Source organism: Pseudorca crassidens, chromosome 8, assembly GCF_039906515.1.
Source record: "Pseudorca crassidens isolate mPseCra1 chromosome 8, mPseCra1.hap1, whole genome shotgun sequence".
Taxonomy (NCBI): Eukaryota; Metazoa; Chordata; class Mammalia; order Artiodactyla; family Delphinidae; genus Pseudorca; species Pseudorca crassidens.
The window spans coordinates 73995801-74016793 of record NC_090303.1 but is presented as its reverse complement, the minus strand read 5'-3'; the positions used below and the strand labels follow the sequence as shown (position 1 = coordinate 74016793).

The 20993-nt window shown below is 38.4% G+C and overlaps 1 protein-coding gene and 1 long non-coding RNA gene across 3 annotated transcripts in view; one reads left to right on the top strand and one right to left on the bottom strand.

Annotated features, from left to right (window-relative positions):
* The window catches only part of LOC137229220 (uncharacterized), a 379962-nt gene extending 363887 nt beyond the window's left edge, over window positions 1-16075 (top strand). For both annotated transcript variants that reach the window (XR_010945594.1, XR_010945595.1), the window contains exon 4: window positions 15941-16075. This is a non-coding gene — a long non-coding RNA (uncharacterized lncRNA). The remainder of the gene's footprint in view (window positions 1-15940) is intronic.
* The window catches only part of TES (testin LIM domain protein), a 47665-nt gene continuing 34568 nt past the window's right edge, over window positions 7897-20993 (bottom strand). Inside the window, exons 3-7 of the mRNA XM_067746800.1 lie at window positions 18073-18325; window positions 16559-16894; window positions 15372-15587; window positions 14795-14953; window positions 7897-9154 (exon numbers count right to left, since the gene is read on the bottom strand). Of these exons, the coding sequence (XP_067602901.1) occupies window positions 8966-9154; window positions 14795-14953; window positions 15372-15587; window positions 16559-16894; window positions 18073-18325 (1153 nt within the window). The 3' untranslated portion in view covers window positions 7897-8965. The remainder of the gene's footprint in view (window positions 9155-14794; window positions 14954-15371; window positions 15588-16558; window positions 16895-18072; window positions 18326-20993) is intronic.

The following is a 20993-nucleotide window of genomic DNA, read 5'->3' as shown; positions in this document are numbered from 1 at the left end:
AGGTATTATATAAACTGCAATTAAAGGGAAGTAATGCATCTTAAATTTGAGAAAGAAATTATAAGAAATCGAGTAAATCACTGATTGTGATAGTATTATTTGTTGATAAACTGTAAGTTTTGATAAACTCTTGAGCTAATTTCCAGATTTTATCTCTACTCTTCTATCACAATGGATTGCTAGTTTGTTTAAGTGTCTGTCTCCTTTATGCGACTGTGGACTTCTTGAGGGCAAGGCCTATATTGTATATAGTTTTATACCTACAGTACTTGGGAACTTGTGGGTTATTAATAAATTCCCCCTCAGTCTTCCCTAAATAAGTGACTTTTATTTCATAGGATTTGGAGAATAAACAAGGCCCTGTATTCTGTATTCTAAGTTCTTTCCCTGAATCTTCAGCAGCATTGAAGGTGTTTCTCACCTTGGCAACTGGAGTGCTGAGGATTTCATTTGTCCAGTAGGAATCAAGACCTGAAGACTCCTCATAGGGATATAGGCCTTCCACTTGCTCCAGGACCATGATCCTAACCCATGGAATGTACTGTCTTGAAATACTGATCACCAGGTTTTCTGAATCCAGATTATTATAACTGTTTCTGATGTTTATAAACTCTGCAGATGGAGTTTATGGATTTACATTTATTGACTGTATGTCTGCAGAAATCCTTAAGCAAAGGGAGAGGAAAGGTAGATAAAAGGATGAAAGTTAATATCCCAAGTAATACATTTATATAAGTAACATTTTGTAGTATCTGGAGCAAATTTACATGTTTTGTAGAAATGCTTCTTTATGCATAATGTTATGTATTATGTATAATAATGCAGAAAGGAGAATTCTTGCAAAACATGCATATAATAATTCTGTTCAATAAGTGTTACAGATATCATGACTGCATAGCAAATTACCCCAAAATTTTGTGACATCAAACAGCAGTTCATTATGCTCATGGGTTCTATGCTTCCAGAATTTGGTCAGGACACATGGGTTTAACTTTTCTCTGCTGATGTCAGGGTTTCAGCTGGAAGACTCGAGCTGGGGACTGGAATTATTTGAAGAATCATTCACTCATGTTTCTGGTAGTTGATGTTGGCATTGGGCTGGGAGCCTTAGTTCCTCTCCACATGGGCCTCTCCACATGGACTGGGTGGGCTATTTTTGGTTTCCTCACACTATGGTGACTAGGCATAACCCTTGAGAGCCTGGAGAGGTCATATCACTTGTTATGACCTAGCCTAGGAAGGGATGCATGCCACATTTTCTTCATCTAGGTAGTCACAAGGTCCTGCTCAGGTTCAAGGGGAGGGAGGCTAGACTCCAGATGGTGAGTGGCAAGGTTCTGGAAGAGCATATGGGACCAGAATTATTACCACAGCTATTTTTCAAAATGCAGTCTGCCACATAGGGATTGATATTCTCATTTTATAGAGGAGAAACTGAGACAAAGTTTAAGTGGTTGTTCAGAACTTGCAATGCCTATTGTGGAAGTACCAAAACTGTTTGTATAATTTTTATTTTTTCAAGAGAAAATATACTAAACTTGTCATAATTTTACCCTGGAAAAAATAGAGTAACATGGAAATCATTTCAAAAGTATCTTTGACATATAGTCATATTTCATAAGGAAACTCGGGCTCCTTTTTGAAAGTTAATATGAGATGCTAATGTAACTTTTATCCATTGACTTCTTTTTTTTTTTTTTTTTGTGGTACGCGGGCGTCTCACTGTTGTGGCCTCTCCTGTTGCAGAGCACAGGACGTGCAGGCTCAGTGGCCATGGCTCACGGGCCCAGCTCTGCGGCATGTGGGATCTTCCCGGACCAGGGCATGAACCCATGTTGCCTGCATCAGCAGGCGGACTCTCAACCACTGTGCCACCAGGGAAGCCCCTCCATTGACTTCTTTATCTACATCTGCAGCCACAGGTTTTTCTTGAGCATCAGATTTCAGGTTCTAAACTGTACCCTTCCACCTGCCTCAAGTTCAACATGTTCCAAAGCTAGCCCATCATTTTTTTCTCAACCTAGCTCCTCCACAAGTGGATTTCCCATCTCTATGGTTGTTACCATCATCCTTCCAGTTGGCAGGGCTGGGGCTTCGGAGCTGTCCTTGACTCCTCCCTGTCCTTCTATCCCACTGTGATAGGTCTTTTAGACTCTGTATTTGCAGTGTTTCTTCTATTTATCCATCCACTCACCTAAGAAAACAGTGAAAATAACTTCTGCTATCAGAGAAAACATTTCAATATCACAGTCACTCTGGGATCATTTCCATTGTCTTCTCTTGGGGACAGGTCTTCATTATTTTATTTTATTTTTAAAGATTTAATTTTATTTATTTTGGGCTGCATTGTGTCTTCGTTGCTGCACGCGGGCTTTCTCTAGTTGCAGTGAGCGGGGGCTACTCTTCATTGCAGTGCACGGGCTTCTCATTGCGGTGGCTTCTCTTGTGGAGCATAGGCTCTAGGCACACGGGCTTCAGTAGTTGTGGCACACGGGCTCAGTAGTTGTGGTGTGCGGGCTCTAGAGCATAGGCTCAGTTGTTGTGGCTCATGGGCTTTGTTGCTCTGTGCCATGTGGGATCTTCCCAGACCGGGGCATGAACCCATGTCCCCTGCATTGGCAGGCGGATTCTTAACCACTGCGCCATCAGGGAAGTCCCCTTCATTACTTTAATTTCTGTTTACTTATCTATCTCTTCCATGAGACTATGGAGAATTGAGAGCAGAAGACTTGCCTTGTTCACCCCCAGTTCCCCAGCATCCCAATATAACACATGACCTAGTCAAGGGATGTTTGTAAAATGAGTAAAAAGTCTGCTTTATTTATCTGTATTAGTTAGGAAAGGTTAACTCCTATGACAAACAAACCTAATCTCAGTGGCTTAAAACAGTTAAAGCTTGTTTCTTGCTCACATATGTTCCAGTATGCATGTCCAAGGGCCTTCTTTATTTCTTGGCTCCACCATCTTCTAGGGGATCTTGAGTTTTAATGGCCAAGCCTAGAAGGGGACTGCTTTACTTTTGTTCATGTTCTATTGGACAAAACTGCATACTAAAGCTTGTGAGCCACTGAGTTAGAATGAGGGTGAGAGGGTGAGACTATCAACAGGAGGGCTTGAAAGGAACTTACAATATCCCTGATGAGAAACAATGAGGTTATCCACTAAAGTGTTGGTTATGGTCTTGGAGAGACAGGCACAGACAGACTGAAATGTGTTTCAGATGGCCAGATAAGTCAGCATGGTAGGGGCACCAAGGAACAAGTTATAGGTTGAGAGAGAGAGAGAAATCAAGAGAGTGTGAGGGAGCTTGACAGGGGAAGTAACAATGTCCTGCAGCTTGAAAATGGATTGGGTAGAGTGAGCTGGTGGGGGGAGCAAGCCAAGCAAAATCTAGTAATGTCACCCCAAGGACTTCACAGTGTCTCTTCCTCTGACTCCATGTCATCTCTCGCCACGTAAGTGGCATCCTGCCTAAGAAAGGTGCCCCCAAATGATGCCCCTGGCTCATCTCACAGGCCAACAGAAACCCCAAGCTTCAGAACTAAACAGCTGCCTGGGCATCCCATACCTTCCAGCTAAAGACTCTGAACTCTAAACGATCATTCACCTTAGTGGTTTTTGTCATTCGCCTACTCAACGGCCATTTCTTCTCTTCCTCTATCAAGAACATTAATTTTCTTCTGGGTGGCCATATGCCCAGCTCTCAGGGTATGAATTATGATTGGATAACTCAACCATAGCTACTATTTTCCTTTTCTTCAGATGGGGACGAGCATGTGAACTAGTTTTAGCCAATGAAATGGAAAAGTTATGTAGGTCTGCTGGTGCCTCCTGGGAAAGATTTATCTCCTTGTTAAGAAAGTAAAACCTTTTGCCATTGCTCTGCTTTGTATCTTGGATGCTGTTATGTGAGGGAGTGGTGCTTGAATGAAAGGACAAACCTGAGAATGGAATGCAACACATAGAGGATAGCAGAGCACAGAGATTAAAAAGAGCTTGTTCTGAGCCAAATTTGGGCTAGCCTATGTCTTTAAGCTACTCTTAACTGTGTTACTTACAACCAAAAGCATTCCTAATTGATTACTTATACTCCTCTAGCAAACTAACCTTGGTATGCCCCTCAGTCCTGTTTGCCCCAGGTATCTAGATTTTTTTTGGCCTCGTTTGGAAACCTGATATCCATTCTACTTTGCAAATCCCCTAATTTGGCTCTATCCCTTCCTATACTCCCTAAATTTACCTCTATGCTCAACTTCTGTGAACTGCAAACTCCCTTGTACTCTCAACAGCTTCATCTTGCTCCAACTGACTCCTGGTTTTCCTTCCAGACCTTTCAAGTAGAGGCCAGTTACTTTTTCTCCCATATGGGCATTCCACAATGCCGGTGGGGTAGGTATCTTCCTCATTCTCCATTGTTATTTCCACTAATTCCTTTTTGTTTCCTCACAATCACAGCTCTTTGAAGCATATCTAGTATGTGGCCACAGACTTTACCACCCATTTCTACCCTTAGATGCCATCTTCTATCAAATTCCAGGACACTCCTTCATGGGTTTTTTGTTTTTTGTTTTAAATGACTTTAGCCTCTGGCTCACTCTTCTCTCCACTGATTTCCCTGTTTTTATTCTTGGTGACTTCAATATATTCATAGATGTCCAACCCACACTTGGGCCTATTATTTCCTAGACTCCTCAAATCCAACAATCTTGTCCTCTGTCCTACTCAGTGTAACTGTGAGGAGGAGAGGATCAGTGGGACTTAGCCAGAAGGTCTCTAGACTCCTGACCCCAGCCCGCCTTTGAACTATACCATGTTGCCTTCACAGTTAGTCACTACTTATGGGGACATCAACTCGAATGTCTCTGCATTCAATAATGGCTGGCTCTAGTAAAGGTACCCCAGGGTATAGGTTGGTTTTGCTATTTGTCTGAAGGTCGAGATATCCTGGGGGGAAGTATCATTGAAGAAAAATCAATAGCATCCTTCAAAAATGTCAGCATAAAATGCCATTGAAAACAATATAAAAGGTTAATGATACCTTGCTTTGAGGTTTCAAAATACATTATCAGATTAAATAGAAGCTACAATGGCATGTTGTCCCCGTGAAGAGACAAAATAATTAGCTAAAGCTATTTAAACATGTAGTAAATATATGAAAAAAATCTATTAATCAAGCCAGAATGTGTTTCAGGTTGTTTGATCAAAACACACCCATGTACCCCTTTCATATATGTGAATATTCAGTACAGTCGTCAGAGTTGTCATTGAACACTTCAATCGGGAGACGTCAGGGAGGGGCAGGGCATATCTAGTAAGAATTTGTGGTAAAGTGCTATTTTATGGAGACATTGATGGAGTCATAAGTTTTCCAAGGAATTAAGTGAATAGCCAGAAGACAAGTTCAGATATGCCAGGGCATCTTGAGACAGAGGCTTAATGCTGATCTTGGGCTGTGGTGTCTCTTTGGTAACCATGGTGAAGCTGGATAAGCTTAAACACTGCATGTTGAAAATTCCTTAAGAATGAGTCAATAATGAATTTCTTGCCTTTGGTGAAATTGGGCTGAAATACTTCAAAGTCAGATTTGGAAACCTGTGCTTGAAGACTTCAGAGTCACAGAAGTTTCAGATAGAGTTCATTAAAGGAAAAACAACCCTCATCCCCTCATTTCCAAAAAAATTTTTAAAAAATAAAAAAAGATACCATACCAAAAAGTATGATGACTAGAGTCTCTTTGAGTAACTTGTATTTCTTAAAGGGATTGGATAACCAAATCCACTGATTTTTCAAAATTACAACTGTATTCAAAGGTTAAGAGCAAAATCCTTCTGCTTAGAGATGAACAGGCTATGTGCAGATTCTGTGAATGAGTTCATGATTAGTCATTCTAACATGTCTGATTCTTCCAATAAGGATGATAAATGTATTACTTCAATATACTTTAGCAACTGATGTGTCAAAATCTTCTTTTGAACTTCCTGGGTCTCAGGAAAGAAATATCTCCCTTCTCTTTCCTCATCCAACATTGTTATTCTCAAGTACCCACGGCTGAACAGGGGAATAAGAGAATCAGAAGTCATCATTATACCTTTTAATATCCAAGATGTTGGCTTCTGCAGAAGGGAAAAAGGCATTTCTTTTCTTACTGTCTGTGGTGCCTTTATCATGGTTCATATTCTGGTATTCTTTTCCTCCCTGTCTAGTCCCTTTCAGGGTAAGGGTCTCTCAACTGCTAACTACATAGACATGTTAGTCAAATGCCTGCTATATTGAGTACAAAAAATGGATAAGCTATATGTATCTGAAAAATAGAACGTAAATGAGATTTGGATGATAGAAATTTCTATTTATTGACCCCATAAGAAATAAGTAGACCAAAAGTTTATTCTTCATTATCTATTTTTGAAGAAAAAAATGCACACATTCAGATAGAAATATTTATTACTTTCCTATCTTTTCCCCATTGCAAAGGAAGGATTTAACTCTGGCGCCAGTACCAAGTAAGCCATTATCTAGAATTGAGGTCAATGCAGAATATAAAATGATGGTGGAAAGTGAGGCGGTGAACATATCCTAAGGGCTAGAGGAAAAATAAAAATTATAGAATCTAGTAACCATCTTACACTCTTGTTAAGTGCTTATAGGACAAAGTATTTGAAAAACCCCTTTAAAAAAAAATCTGATTAACAATTAAAAATGGTGCACATTCTCTTGCATTACATTTCATTACAGTTCATTCTGTTGTATTAGAAAGCCAAACTAAAACTTAGTCAGGGTAATGAGTCAAAACAAGTGGTTCTGTATTTCTCAGGCAAAGTAGTTTATTCTTTTAGGAAATGCCTAATAGACACGCAATCAGTGTCTCAGGTAGTAAGTGATGGATTTAGTCAAATTTCTTGAGCCTCTACATCTCCAAAACAGCCTGATTCAATCTCAGCCGCAGGAGAGTGCAGGCTGCGCAGGCAGACATGTGGAGTAGGCCTGTTAGCATGCAAAGAAATTTTTTCAATTTATTCCCACTTAGCCATGTGTGGGAAAATTAAGTTGTTCAACTTCATGGAAAAGATGGAAATATATCTGTTGCCATTTGAGATAAGGGTAAAAGAGAGAAAGCATAAAGTGATATTTATAGACAATGATGGATATCTGTGATATCTGTGATAGTATGCAGGATTAGAGTACTTCTTAGATAAGGTGATGTGTTCAAGACACTCTTTTCATGGCTGGGGAAGGCACAGTGCAGAGGGAGTAAGTGCAGATATCTGTATGTTAGTGAGTGCGGGGTAGGGTGGGCCGGGGGAGCTGGCTGTGGAATTTAGGAGAAGCGCTATTAGCCAAACAGACATGAGCTGAAAAAAAATAAAAGTCAAATTATTCTGGGTATGTGTCAGAGAAAAGTGCTACTCCTGCTATGACAAATGCTTCAGAATAAGAAGAAAAGAAATCTCATGACCTGCTAATATTAGGAAGAATGAAGTTAAAACTATTCCACATTTGCTTCCCTTTTCACAATAGGCTGCCATGAAAAAATTCTTAGAAAACCAAACAGAGTTGCAATTTGAGTATAAGAGTAATACTTGTTAGACTTACCTCAAGAAAATACAGCTTTCCCAAACTTCAATTAAAATGACATTTTTTTCCTGAAAGAAAAAACTCGTGCATGACTTGAAAACCAACAATTTAAATGCTTTCATTTATTATAAAGTTTCATAAAATTTATCCCTTCACCATAATGAAAAGCCTAGTTTCTGTCCTGTTTTGTCAGAAGTAGCCTTTATGTGGGGGGTTATTTTTTTATGCTTGGAAACACCGCCCCCTGCTGTAACAAATGCTTAATTGCAGAAGGATTTTTTTGCTCTGAAATGAAAAGGATACGAAGAATAAAGATACAAGTACTAAAGTGAAAGAGACTTTATTTTGAATAATAATATACATATCATTCATTCCATTTAATTTTCATAGTGCATAGCTATGTATGGAAGTAGATAAGGCAGAATTAACATTAGAAATATCTAAGGATGGAAGTATACAGGCAAAGAAGGCATTTGATATACATCCATGAAAAGGCATCATAGGACAGTATCCATTAGAAAAGAAAGAAAACCATGCAAAATGTCTATCCAAACCACAGCAGGCAAGTGCAAACAATACAAGTTATAGTTTCTTGGATACAAAAGTATGCATGTTCTTTGGATTGAAAGCATAATATAAAGGAGTGGCTTGGCTTTTACGTCCAAGCCAAAAATCATCTATAGAATTAAAAAGTGTGGATGCCACATGTGACAATAAAATATTCAAGGCCACAGATGGAGGTCATCAGCTTACAAAGAGAATACTGAGAGGCAGAGCAAATAAAAAAAATAGAGATATGCGATAAAGCCACCTCTGCCTAAGTTAGGAAATAGCAAATGCATAGGCATTAAAATGATAACGGCTCTTCATACTATGCTGCATTTCTATTTTCTCCGTCAAAAGAATTCATTGTGTATCGCTACAAAATTCAGTGAATATGATGAGGCAATAAACGTAGAACCTTGGCATTAGGGCAAGTTTAATTTCCTTTTCATTTTATACAAGAAGTGAAAAAGAATATAGAACATGAAATGCTCATCTTTCCATTCAAATACTAACTTTTAAATGTTTCATATATACTGTGTTTGGCACAAAGGGGGCAGGAATATGAAGAATGATTAAACCCAAGCTTCCAACTCAAAAGATTTTACATCTGGAAAGCCAAGAAAAGGTAAAACTCTTTACCATTTTTAAAATCAAATGCTTAAAGCAGGTTTTAAAAATTGATATGAAAAATCTGATAAGGAAAAACATCAAAGAAAGATACTGAACAAAATCTCCTGGTTTCCTTTATAGTTTCTTTTTTTCCTTTTGTTTTTCTAAATTGCATTTTACAGTAGAAATGCAGACCACTCTAGTTAGCTATGGCTCAATATTACTTGGTACCCTCCTCTTAAGACATCATCTTCTTACACTCCACTGAACAGAAAACCATCCCTTCTACTGGCATGAACTTCTGCCCAATGAGACACTTGCTGCAGCAGGAGCACAGAAAGCACTCTGTGGACGCGTGCCAGCTGAAGTTGTTATAGGTCACCCGCTGCACTTCAGGATCAATGGCATTGTGGCATCCTTGACATACCTGTTAAGTCAGTTATACAAAGAAGAAAAGAAGATGAGAGATCGAACTGTGATGGTAACATTTTCATGTTAGAACAAACTCAGTGCATTGCTTCAGATGGCAGATTAAACTGAGAATGACAACCTCAGAGATATACAACTGAGAATGACCTTCTTCTCGTTCACCTTCATAGCCAACAATTGTTAATGGGGGTCTATATGTGGAACACTGTGAGAAATAACAGTTGAAGTCCAAACAGGACTCAGTGCTTGTAAGATATCCCCACGGCAAAAAGTCTTGACAGCAAGTTCCAAAGCAGTGTGTTTGGTTCTAGTGTATTCTATTAGATTGTACATTAGCAATTATAAAAAAAAGTTTTATGATTTTTCCTATACTACCAAATGCTGACAAGGATGTGGAACAATAAGAACTCTCATTCATTGCTGGTGGAAATGCAAAATGGTTCAGCTAATTTGGATGACAGTTTGGCAGTTTCTTAAAATTAAACTTACTCTTATCATACAATCCAACAATCATGCTCCTTGGTATTTACCCAAATGAGTTGAAAACTTATGTCCACACGAAAACCTGTACCTGGATGCTTTATTTGTAATTGCCACAACTTGGAAGATGTCCATCAGTGGGTAAATGGATAAATAAACTATGGTACATTCATACGATTCAGAGCTAAAAAGAAATGAACTGTCAAGCCTTGGAGGAACCTTAAATGCACATTACTAAGTTAAAGAAGCCAATCTGGGAAGGCTACATACTGTATGATTCCAACTATATGACACTCTAGCAAAGGCAAAACTATGGAGAAAATAAAAAGATCAGTGGTTGCCAGGGGTAGGGAGTAGGGGACAGGGAAGTAGGAGAGATGAACAGGCAAAGCACAGAGGGCTTATAGGCCAGTGAAAATATTCTGTATGATACTGCAATGATGGATATATGTCATTTGTCCATTCTATACATTTGTCCAAACCCATGGAATACACATCAACAGTGAACCCTAAGGTAAACTGTGGACTTTGGGTGATTATGCTTTATGTCCATGTAGATTCACCCTTGTTAAAAAACGTACCACTCTGGTGAGTGATGTGGATCATGCTCAAGGCGATGCATGTGAGGGGAGTAGGGGGGATATGGGAAATCTCTGTATCTCCTTCACAATTCTGTTGTAAACCTAACACTGCTCTAAAAAATAGGCTTAAAAAAAAGAGATTTTTCGTCACTCACTAAAGCTTTGAAGTGGTAATTTTACCAGTCTTACCTATGACACATGAGATTATTAACACCACTAATTTCTAGACAGTAGTAGATGAAAATCATGTTCAAAGTAATTAAGGACTCAGTCAAAAAGTACTGACAGTGTTTGAGAATAATGAGTTTGCACTAAAAATATAACTTGTAGTTAACTGGCTTCTGTCATGTCATAATTTATGTATAATCTAATATCATAGAACATTAACACTTACATTCCATATACCATTCAGTGTACATGTATGTTATGTAAAAATAAACATATGACATACACACATTCATACCCACAAACACACATAATTTTCTTCTTTAGTTGGACATGTATAGAAAGAAAATGAATGAATAACTGGCAATATTACAGCAGAAAACAAAACTACCCAGTTGAGAGCTCCAAAACACTAGATAGTTCATATGCCTTCTTGTTTATATATATTATAAATCAATGTGTCTAAAGTTTTTGTTTTAAATATTTTATAACAAATGAAGAAACCAACAAGATTGTCCAGCATTACATCAAAGTGACTAATCTTCCACACCCTTGGTCTCTTAATGTGATTGTCAGGAATTCCTGAGAGATGAGGGTGGGTGGGTTGAGGAAGGTCATTTAGCCTAAGCCTTCTTACTTGAAAAGACCTGAAAGTGTGGCTGCCACTCAGTGGGTGAACTGGCTTAGGGTGTGAAGTGAGGCCTTGTTATAAATATTCACTTCAGACCTGCAATATACTTTCCATATTTTTTAGAACTACAAGGCTTCTAATTACAGAAATTGTAGCTCCTTAATTCACAGGTTATGTCAACCCAATCTTCCCTGAGAAGCAAGGGAGATACTCTCTTTGCATTATCGATCCACTATTCCTGAATACAACAAAAATGAGTGTTTTGATTACAAACATACTCCTAATTTGTAGCTGCACCATGCAAGCAATTGCTTTTGTGTATATTCATTTTTTATAGCTTTGTAATTCATTTAGAATGTTGCCCTTTGTTGTTTTCTATATTTCATATTATTTTTTCAATATTTTAAAACTTGTTTGTGTACAATAGAAGTATTTCACACTCAAGTTTTTATTCCCTTGATTTTAGACCATGATCTACCTTCTTTATCTCAGCCCTCTCATGTTTGTAGATCTTTTTATAATTTTTCAAAACTCACATTTTCATTTGCAATTAAAAAAAAAGTGATAACTACTGTTCAACTGCACGTAAAATTAAGGAAATTGTTTTGGTAAAAAAAAAAATAATTAGCACGCTGAATGGTATAGGAATTTAGGTGTTTGTGGGCTTCATGAAATTTAGTTTTATTAATAATTTGATTGCCATTCATCCCAAAGTCTGACATGATCCCAGGTAAAAACTACCAATCCCTCATTCTTCATAGATCTGAAAGCTGCCCAGGTCCCAACCAAAGGTCTGGAGACTCCAGGACCAGTCAGGGAGATGATGTACTTCACCACTTTCTGCTTGGCATTAGATTTTTCCTGGATACTTTTTTTTTTTTTTTTTCGGTACGTGGGCCTCTTAACTGTTGTGCCCTCTCCCGTTGCGGAGCACAGGCTCCGGACGCGCAGGCTCAGTGGCCATGGCTCATGGGCGGGCCCAGCCTCTCTGCGGCATGTGGGATCTTCCCGGACCGGGGCACGAACCCGTGTCCTCTGCATCGGCAGGCGGACTCTCAACCACTGCGCCACCAGGGAAGCCCTTTCCTGGATTCTTAATTAAACCGCTAATAATTCAATAAGTTCTTATTTCCTTCAATCTCTCCTACTTTTTATTTATTTGTATACACAATATAAAATTGATAATGACACTTGATGTAATGTGCTCTCTAGCAGGAGGATCCTGTGAAATCTCAGAGATGTGAATTCTGGGGGTGGCCATTTGAGACTAGAATTCCAGAGACTATGAAGAGACAAACTAAGTTATTTCTCATTTTCCTCCTTCCATGTTATTTTTTTCCTCAGAAAAGCCCTGTTTTGAATTGGGTTCTTGGCTTCAGGTCTAAAAATAATTTGTATTCTCACTCCTTTTTTTTTTTCTTTTTAAGATTAAAAGATCTAAGCAGATCAATTCCCTGAACTAGATAATCTTCCAATTTTTATATCATTTAGCATGTTGCATGGGTACCTCTCTTTGCTATCAGCTAAGGTTTATTCAGGTGATGGATAGATATGTTCATTTTAATATTAAGCAAATGGCAATAGTGTATCTTACTGAGAAAGTAAACCTTCTAAAAGAAATCATGCCATATTATAAAGCTAAATAATTTAGAGATTCTCATTCTCTTTTTAATCATATCTGTGGTTATTCCTCTCCAATGATTATTGCAATGCAATGGAAAGAAGCTTGTAACAATAAAGGAGCTTCATCTGTTTACAGCTTTGTTCTATAAATATCTGAGTACCTACTGTGTTGTTCTAGTGTTGGAAATAGAACAGAAAAAAAGCAGACAAAATCCCTGCCCTCATGGAGTTTACATTCTATTCCTTGAAACCAAGGTAACATACCCCTGTAATGTGTAAAATGCACATTATGATAATCTTCTTCTGTAGAGAAATTGTTGCAACAACATTTAGAGAAGCGGTTTTTTTTTAGCTAAATGACGTATCAGGCCATATGATGATTCAACATCTTATCCCCAGGTATAAGGAAGGTCCATGTTGACCCCCAAAGCAAATGAGAAATGTTAAAACACAAGTCAGTCACTCAAACATTTCCTAAGTACAAACACTGAGGGTGTGAAAATAAAGAGGCAAGCTCTATCCTCCAGCTGTTTACAGTCTGGTGGAAGAGACAGATGAATGATATTAACAATTACACACACGTGGGCAAGCATACACAGAGTCCTGTGGGAAGAGAGGCATCCAGCCTAGCCAGAGAGAAAGGGGTGGAGCTTGGGGTAGGGAATCAGGAAAGGTGTTCTGAAAAAAAGTTAAGCCTAAACTGAGTCTGGAGGAATGTGCAGGCACAGTTCAAGTAAAACAGGGAGGGAATTCCCTGGTGGGCTAGTGATTAGGACCCAGAGCTTTCACTGCCGCCGGGGGTCTGGGTTTGATTCCTGGTTGGGGAACTAAGATCCGACAAGCTGTGTGGTGTGGCTAAAAAAAAAATTATAAATAAATAAGTTAAAAAAACAACAGGGACTAGGAGGACATATCAGACAAAGGAATTAGTGTGAGCAGAAGACAAAGCACAGTGTATAAACTATGAAATGCAGGTAACTTGGGAAATGTATGATTTGGGTTAGATAACTAGTAGAAATGGCTGGACAGATAAGAAGGGGCTGGATCTATTAAGCAAGGCTTAATGATCAGATTTTCATTTTAGAAAGATTATCTTCCATCTTTATGGAAGGTGGCTTTGAACAAGAAGAATGGAAGTGGGGAGGCCAAATTTGAGGTCACTACAATAATCCAAACAACAAAAAAATAAAGATCTGAAGTAGAGTAGTTGTAACTGTGAGAATCTGAGATATATCGATGAGGCAGAGTTGATAGAAGATGAGAGCTGATAGATTATATCTGGGGGCAGTGGGTAAAGGTTGAAAACTGGCACTGACACCAAAACTTCTTACCGTATTTTCATTGTATCATACTCTGAGAACTATACATAATAAATATGTCATTTTATTCCTTAGCTAGGAGTCTCCTCTACTTGATAGCTCAGGGAGATCTTTAACTAGTACTTATTTATCTGCATATAAAGTAAACATCTATCATTTTAATACCCCCTGGGTTATAAGCTTTACCACATATGGCCAACTCTTTCTTTATCTACTCTTTATTTATCTATCTCTGGGCAATCATTCAACAAAAGCTCTGTGTAAGCAGGGTGTATGTGTGTGTGTGTGTGTGTGTATATATATATATATATATATATATATATACTTTCACATTAAATATTTGAATGTTTGGCTCATGCAAATAAATATAAATATGCAAGTCAAATTTTGTTATATATATAAATTCAATGAGAGTTTAAGAAATAGGTACTGTACAATCTACAGGTAGCAAAAACAAAGCCACAGTGGGTGATCTGGTAACAAGAACAGAAATATAAACATTAAAATAGAGCTAAAGCAATATGAAAAGCCCCTAAATACCTTAATTTAAGTGAAATCTGATCTGTATGATGAGAATCAATCAATCTCACTCCCATTAAGGAACTTTTTTTTGGTGGGGATTTGATTATCAAGTAGCAGTTTATAGTGTAAACTGCACAGGTAGAATCTTGAGGTGGTTCATCCTAGTCAGTGCATGTATTGTTTTGAATTACCTGGATTTTAACACCCTATGGTAGGAATCACGTGTTTCCTACTTAAGAGTAGTGCTCTCTGTTTCTCCTTTGTAGGAGGCTTAAATAAGGCAGGTCAAGGCTACCACATCCCAAGATGTCTCTTACCACAGCGTGGTTCTTCACATAGCAGGGCTTGCACACGGGCTTGTCATTGACCATCACGTATATTTCCCCAGCTAGGATGTTGTCACAGTCAAAGCAGCAGAAGTGTTTCAGATGCCAGTTCTGGTTTTCTGCCTGGGTATACTCATTGCTGAATATTAGCTGGGAAGAGGATAAAAATAAAAGATCAATCATGTTTTTTCCTTTTTACTACAAATAACCAAGCTAGGTTCTTTAGACCAATAAGGGATTTAGATCCACAAGGAATATCAGTCAACTTTTTGGGGTGTGAAGTCTGAAAACAACCGAAAGCTTGAACTTGGGTGATCATTTAGTTTAGTTCAAATCAATCTTTTACGTTTCTGGACAGTATTTCATTAGGTAACTCAGTTAACATGGACACTCAGAATGACTGAAATTTAAAGTTTTTTTCATTCAACTTCTTTGGATATAAATAAAGCAACTAATGCTTGGTTAATTCATCTTACCTTCTCGCTAAGGGTGGCCTGGTTACCATGGTGGAGAAACCATAGATGGGTGCAAAAAGGAGCCTGCATTTAGGTGGCCCCAGAGAACATACCTCATCACAGCCAGCACACCGGGGTTTCTCACTGTCACAGTAATGTCTGCCACAGTACAGCTTGCCATTCTTCCAGAAATAAATCATGTCGACCAGGAGTTCATGGCACGTACTGCAGACGAAACAAGCTGGGTGCCACAGTTTATCGTAGCCGGCCCTTTCAGCATAGATGGCTGGGTCTCCTTCCTTCATACTCAGTGTGCAGCAGTAGCAGGACTGAAAGCGAAACCAGCCAAAACAATCTAGTCATCCTAAGACTGGCATTTCTCATCAACAGTTTTAGTAGGAATTCAGAGAAACCACTTTCAAGAGAAATAATTTCTACTGAAATCAGTAATTTGTCCATGTAGGCAATATGGTGTTAGTATTTGTGAAAAGGAATCTCTAGGCTTTCTCCAGCTTCTCCAAACCTAATTCTTGCACCCTTATGTGTAACACAGCACTGTTTTCTGAATTAAAGCTGCTTATGGAAAAAGGCTAATAGTAATTTTCACTTCAATTTTAGTAGTGCTCTCAAAAATGGCTACTTTAGAAATTATTGTACTTATTTTTTCTTTTTTTTAATACAGGACTAAGCCTTGTTGGTTGATGTGCTAACGGGATCTGTGAGAAACACATTACAGTAAGTTTAGTTCTTATTTTTTGTTCATCTGTGTCACAATTTGCTTCTACTTTCAAGGCATTAAAAAAAAGACTTCAATATCCCTCTCTAGAGAGACTTTTTAAAAGTATGATTGACCATATATCCACATAAATTTAAGTTTGAATTTTAGGCATGTTCTCACAAGCAAAACTGAATTAACCTAAGCATGTATTATTCTTATTTATGGGAAGAGATAGACAATTAACATCAAAATTATGTTTAGAAACAGACTCTAGATTGTATGTTGTATTCCAGCACGACACCAATGCTAACTGCTATGTATACATAAAACTCACAATTATCTTCGGCAACAGATAATCAGAAAACCTGGCTTTAGACCAAGGCTTCAAACATGGTAGATAATTCTCTAAAATAAGCCTAAACTGAATTATAATTCAATTTATTTCCCTCATCTACTCCCTTTTGGAAACAGAGTAACTGTATTCCTCCCCGTCGACCCCGCCCCCCCACCAGCCATTCAAAGAAATGGAATGAACCTGTAAAATATACCAATTGGCCCAACATGGTGACTGTTATCACTTACATACTGAGTTCTTTTGTGTTCGGCTGATTTGTCCTCCATGGCCCCTACCGCTGTCGTGGTGCTTCTATCCCCTCCAGGAATGTATGTTTTATTGGGCCCTTGAGCGTTCATGTCACAGGGTAGTTTGACATCTCCTACTCCCAGAGCCTCGCTCTTATATTTCTTCACAAACTGCTCCATCTCCTTCACCTCTTTGGGAGACAACTCATGGCACTTTGAAGGGTCCTGGTCATGAGCAGGAAGTTGCTTTGCCAACTGCTTTTTCCGGTACTGCGCCCCCTCTGAGCCTGCCACTGGCTGCTTCTCTTTGGGCAGCATCTGCATGTACTGCCTGGCCTAGACCACAAGGAGACCGGTGTTAACTGGGAGATGCCTTGGCCATCATATAAATGATATTTTACAACACTCATTAGAATCAAAATACTGAAGAAAGAAGTCAGTTTTATCCATTACTAACAATTGATCTTCATAATATTAGTATCTTGAGACGTTAACACGTTAAAAATGGTACAATAAATAGATTGAGGTCAGTAAAAATGAACACATTTTTCTTCATGAAATTAAAGCTTTTCTTTTTTCCAGTTTCTTTTAATGTTTACATGTGCTAAAATCACTTTGCTGTACACGTGAAACTAACACAACATTGTAAATCAACTATACTCCAATGAAAATTTTAAAAAACAAACCAAAAGGGCTTCCCTGGTGGCGCAGTGGTTGAGAGTCCGCCTGCCAATGCAGGGCACTCGGGTTCGTGCCCCAGTCCAGGAAGATCCCATGTGCCGCGGAGCGGCTGGGCCCGTGAGCCATGGCCGCTGTGCCTGCGCGTCCGGAGCCTGTGCTCCGCAACGGGAGAGGCCACAACAGTGAGAGGCCCGCGTACCACAAAAAAAAACCCCAAAAAACCAAAAAAACACAACTGTATAGTTGCAAGAGAATACAATTTTTTAGGCAGCATGTTTAGAATGGTCTAAGGATCATCAGTATTTTCATCACTATAAGAAAATGATATCACAAGATTCACTCTTATGATTTAACTAACCTTCTTAAAAGATTTCCAAATGTCTCCTCTAGTTGTTGTATTAGTGGAAGTACCTTGACACAAAATTGCATTTTTTTGCCTTACATAGTAAAAGAAATATAGTGTTGAACATCTTTTGAATTATAAAAAATGAAAGAAAATTCTATTCTTTAGATATTCTTAACTATCTTAAGAGAAATCTTCTCAAGAGTAACATAGAAGTTACTAGATTTATACAAAACATCTGTTTTTCATTTAATTATTGAAAATGTCAGACCATTTCTTTGAAAAAGTTAACACAGATTATCTAGGTAGTCAAAAATTTTATGAGGTATCTAATCTTACTTTCAAAAGACCAATAGGAGTTGTAAGTCAAAGTAATGGGGACCCCAGAAAAATAATAGACCTGAGGTCGATTAGGGTCACTAAAGGAATTGCCCTAAATAAGTAGCCCATGAAGTTTAATACCGGGACTTCCCACCCCCTTATTATTTACCAATGCCTGATTCTGGACAGGAGGAGCCCATTCATAGGTAACTGTGTTGATGGAGACATTCTTCTTGGCAGCAACTGGATTGGTCAGTATCATAACATTGCGTTTATACATGGGAATTCCATCTGATTTTAGCTTTGCAATCAGAGTGGTATACTTGGTGTCTTCAAAAAGTTTCCCCACTTTTCGATCCTCTTCATTGCTCAAGAGGACATCATGCTCTTCTTGGCCACACTTGCAGTTACGACATATTTTTCTATAATTTTGCAGATAAGTAGGCAATGATTAATTAGATCTAATCAGTCATACATATATAGTTCAAAATATACTTTTACAAATATTCCACATAATGGTATGCAAAGTCAAGTCTTGGGTAGGGTGAGGAGATTACAAGTAGCCATCCATAAATTTAAACAAGGAAACATATAAATGCATCTTCGCTTTATAAGACTTTGAAAAAAGTTAGGTTTTGATTAAAAAGTGCATGCTCAAGGGGGCATGTCTGAGGATAACCCCATCTGGTATTCCTCATTCTCTCAACCAGATATATAAATAAAACAAAATCACCAAAAAACTATCAGAGTAAGCAGCTTCATATTTTACTGCATGATAACAGCCATTGCCCATGGGTTTTTGTTTTTGTTTTTGTCCCTAAGTGAGAGAGAAGGAGGTTGATATATCCTTTTCTGATCAAGGATGGTAATCCAAGATTTAGGTTTAGCTTTTATCATTTCCTTTCTGTCCCCTTTCCAATTTCCTTTCCTCTCTTTTCTCATGTTCTATTTCCTTTCTCCTTTCTCTTTCCTTCCCTTTCCTTCCCCCTTCTTTTATTTCTTCAAACACGTAGTGATCACCTATCATGCGCTCCCTTATGTATAAGAAGACAGATAAAGTCTCTGGCCTTCTTATAGTTGAAGGACACCGACTCCCTTCCCCAGACTGGTCTGGCATGTAATCTTTCATTCATGCAATGTATATGAGTGTCCATGTGCTAAGCAATGAACTTGATAGTAGGACATAATAGTGAAAAAATTAGGCCCAGTCTCTGACATTCTAGAACTTACCACCTGGTGGGGAGACAGATATTAAAAAATGCACACACATACAAACACACACACACACACACACACCTATAATTGCATTTGTGATAAGAAAGAAAAGTACAGGATACTTTGAGAGGGTATAATTTTTTTATTTTTTTCATTTTAATTAATTAATTTATTTTTTTGCGGTACGCAGGCCTCTCACTGTTGTGGCCTCTCCCGTTGAGGAGCACAGGCTCTGGACACGCAGGCTCAGCAGCCATGGCTCACAGGCCCAGCCGCTCCGCAGCATGTGGGATCTTCCCATGCAGGGCATGAGCCCGTGTGCCCTGCATTGGCAGGCGGACTCAACCACTGAGCCACCAGAGAAGCCCGAGAGGGTATAATTTTGACTTAGAACTGGTGAGGAGAGGACTCCATAAGAACATTACTCCATAAGAAAGTGACATTTACGTTGAGATCTGAAGGATGTGTGAATTGTGTATGTGTGTGTATTTGAGAAGAGGTAATGAAAGGAGAAGAAAAGCCTCCAGACATTCTGGGTAGAAAGAGTATTTGTGGTGGTCCTGAATTAGGAAAGAGATTGTGCCCTTAGGTCCCATGATCAGATAAGTCTGGTATGACTACAGTGAGGTAAGTAAATGGGGTGGTGACAAGGTTGGAGAGGTAGGCAAGCCTGAGATCATGCAGGGGCTTGTAGAAATTTGGCTTTCATTATAAGAGCTATCAGGAGGCACAGAAGGCTTTTAAGTAATGGAATAACATGATTAGATCATTTTCAAAAATTGTAGTACTTGTCACATGGAGAATGAATTAGGGGTAGACATAACTGAAAGTAGGGAGACCAGTTAACATGTCAATGGTGCATCCAATTTGCAATGGCAAGGTTCTAAATAACAGAGATTCTACTGCTACTTCGCAAGTGGAATTTACAACTTGGATGGTCATTGTTTTGGCCTGGCTAAGATGTGTAATAGCTTGGACTAGATTATTTGATGTTGGAGATAAAAAGAAAGGAACAAATTTAAGATATCCTTGAATGTGAAACTGACTAAACTTTGTGCATATAGTGATGGTGAAGGGAAGGTCCAGTCTGTTAAAAAATGAACCCAGGTTTCCAGGATGAGTAAGTTGGTGAAAGGAATTAATTTCTTAGATCGTAAAAGCAAAGGAACAGATCTGAGGTATGGGGCAAAAGGTTGGTGAAAGTTATCCAAAACTGAAATAATAAGTTTGAAATGCCTATGAGACAGGGTAAAGATATCAAGTAGATTACAGGATATATAGATCTAGTGTTAAAAACTGTAGCCTGATAGAAAATATAAGTTTGGAAGTCAGGGAGTTAATTGAACAGGTCACTTTCACTTCCTGGGGGAAGAGCAGAGGAAGAAGATGAGGACTCAGGAAGGAGTCTGGTAAAGGAGCAGAAGCTGGAAAAGGTGACAGAGGAAAACAGAGGAGTAGAGAGACTTTGTGGGGTTAAAAACATATACTGGTACTAAAATACAGGGCAATGATAGCATATAAGTTAGAGGGAGGAATCTGAGTTTTAAAAAAACATTCTAATGTCCTTATATTGTTCAGGAAGATACTGAAGATATAGATTAACATTAGAGGTTAAACATGTATGTTAAAATATCTAGATAACTAAAGAAAGAAATGTAATTTCTAAACTAAAAGAAAAAGGAATGAAAGTATAAAGATGTAATTAGTCAAATAAGAGAGGAGAAAAAAATAAACGGAGGCAATTAGGACATGCAGAAAGCAAAAATTAGATGGTTGATATAACCCAAGCATATCAACAGTCACAATAAATGGACCTATTTCTCCAGCTGAAAGATGAAGGCTTTCAGAAGGATAATACAACAAAATTAAGCAATA